The following is a 1,654-nucleotide window of genomic DNA, read 5'->3' on the forward strand; positions in this document are numbered from 1 at the left end:
GAAGTTGTCCTGCAAATCACTGAGATTCACTGCTCATTGCTTTCCGTCTTTTTTATTTCTTCACTTTGTTTTGAATAGTTTCTATTTTTTGTCATTAAGTTCACCAAACTCTTCTTCTGCAGTGTCTAAACAGTTGTGAATCTCAACTGTGCATTTTTAAACTTTGACATCACGACTGTCATCTCTGAAAGGTGAGATGTGGTGTTTTTTAAATGTAGTTGAAGTCAGCACTTAACATGTTCAATCATTCCACTAACGCTTTAAACAAAGGGACTACTTGTGCAGTATTAATTTTATGTACTATCTCCCAGTGAACCCTCTGCAGAACAAGTCTGGAGGGCACGGAGGACGAGGCCGCCTGGGGATGTCAGATCTGTGAACCTGGGCCAGACGTGTCATGTCTCACCCTCCTAGGGCTGGAGGAGAATGTGACAGTTACCGGGAAGGGAATCTGTGTCTCACTGGCCCATGTGCCTATGTCACTGTGTGTTTCGTCACTGGCAGTATCCCACACCTCACAGTAATAGTCAGCCTCGTCCTCGGCCCGGGCCCCGCTGATGGTCAGGGTGGCAGTGTTCCCTGAGATAGAGCCAGAGAATCGGTCAGGGATCCCTGAAGGCTGGTTGCCAACATAATAGGTGACCAGCACAGGGGCCTGGCCTGGCTTCTGCTGGTAACAGTGCATATAATTTACATTCTCAGTGATATCTGCAGAACAGATGATACTGGCCCTTTGTCTCAGAGCCACAGTCAGTGAGGGCAGGTGGGTCAACTCATAGCAAACCAGGGAGCCTGCAAGAGAAAAGAGGAGAAAGGGCTGAGGATGAAGGGCCCGGTCCCAGGGGTTCTGAATGAGGTCCTGTCTGAGCTGAGACCTGGGTTTGGCAGAGCTCTAGCTCAGGGTCCTATGGGGGCTGAGATGTAGGCAGCGCCTCAGGGGCAGCACCTGTGCAGAGAATGAAGAGGGGGAACAGGTACGGGGTCCAGGCCATGGTAGGGTCTCCTCAGAGCTCTGTCTCCTGAGACCTCATTGGCCTCCCCCAATCCCCTCTTATTCCTTTCTTAGTCCTTTGGGGGTGGTGATGGTTTAGAGTTTATGCAAATGTACTCATCGTCTGGCATTCTTTTCTTTCTTTATTTTTTCTCTCTTTTTCTCTATGCCTACAGCACCTGGTTTCCCTAGGTGGTCTCCCATCCAAGTACTAACAAGGCCAGACCATGCTTAGCTTCCGAGATCAGATGGAATCAGGCTTGTTCATGGTGGCATAGGTGCAGACTCATCTGGGTTTTGTAAGGGAGGAGTTAGCAGAGATCATTCTCATCTGTTAGAGGGGGCCGGGCAGGTGCCTGAGGAGGAAGGAGTAAAGGTCCCCAGGTGCTTCTAAGCTCCTTCTAAGAAAATCAGCCATAGACTCTAACTTTTCCGATCACAGTCAGCTTCCTGGGATGCAAAAACATGGCTACTGTCCCAAACTCGTCTGGACTGTGGTCTGTGCTGGGGTGGCTCAGCAGGGCTGTGAGCCTTCCAGGAGCCTGGCCATGGGGCTGAGCTTGGCTCGCTGAGAGAGAAGTGACAACCCCTGATCAGCAGGCGCTGGTCGGTGGGTCCTGCCCACTTCCTCTCTCTCCTTCACATCTTCTCTGTGACCCCCAT

The 1,654-nt window shown here is 50.7% G+C and overlaps 1 pseudogene and 1 gene segment (V, D, J or C); both read right to left on the reverse strand.

The window, feature by feature from the left end:
• The window catches only part of LOC105309123, a 5,440-nt gene extending 4,448 nt beyond the window's left edge, over positions 1–992 (reverse strand). Inside the window, 2 exon segments of the V gene segment in view lie at positions 440–792; positions 947–992. Coding sequence covers positions 440–792; positions 947–992 — 399 coding nt within the window.
• Positions 993–1,158: 166 nt separating this feature from the next.
• On the reverse strand, positions 1,159–1,277 carry LOC111733878 (annotated as a pseudogene).
• Positions 1,278–1,654: the final 377 nt, after the last annotated feature.

The sequence above is a fragment of the Pteropus vampyrus genome, unplaced genomic scaffold (assembly GCF_000151845.1).
Source record: "Pteropus vampyrus isolate Shadow unplaced genomic scaffold, Pvam_2.0 Scaffold673, whole genome shotgun sequence".
Taxonomy (NCBI): domain Eukaryota; kingdom Metazoa; phylum Chordata; class Mammalia; order Chiroptera; family Pteropodidae; genus Pteropus; species Pteropus vampyrus.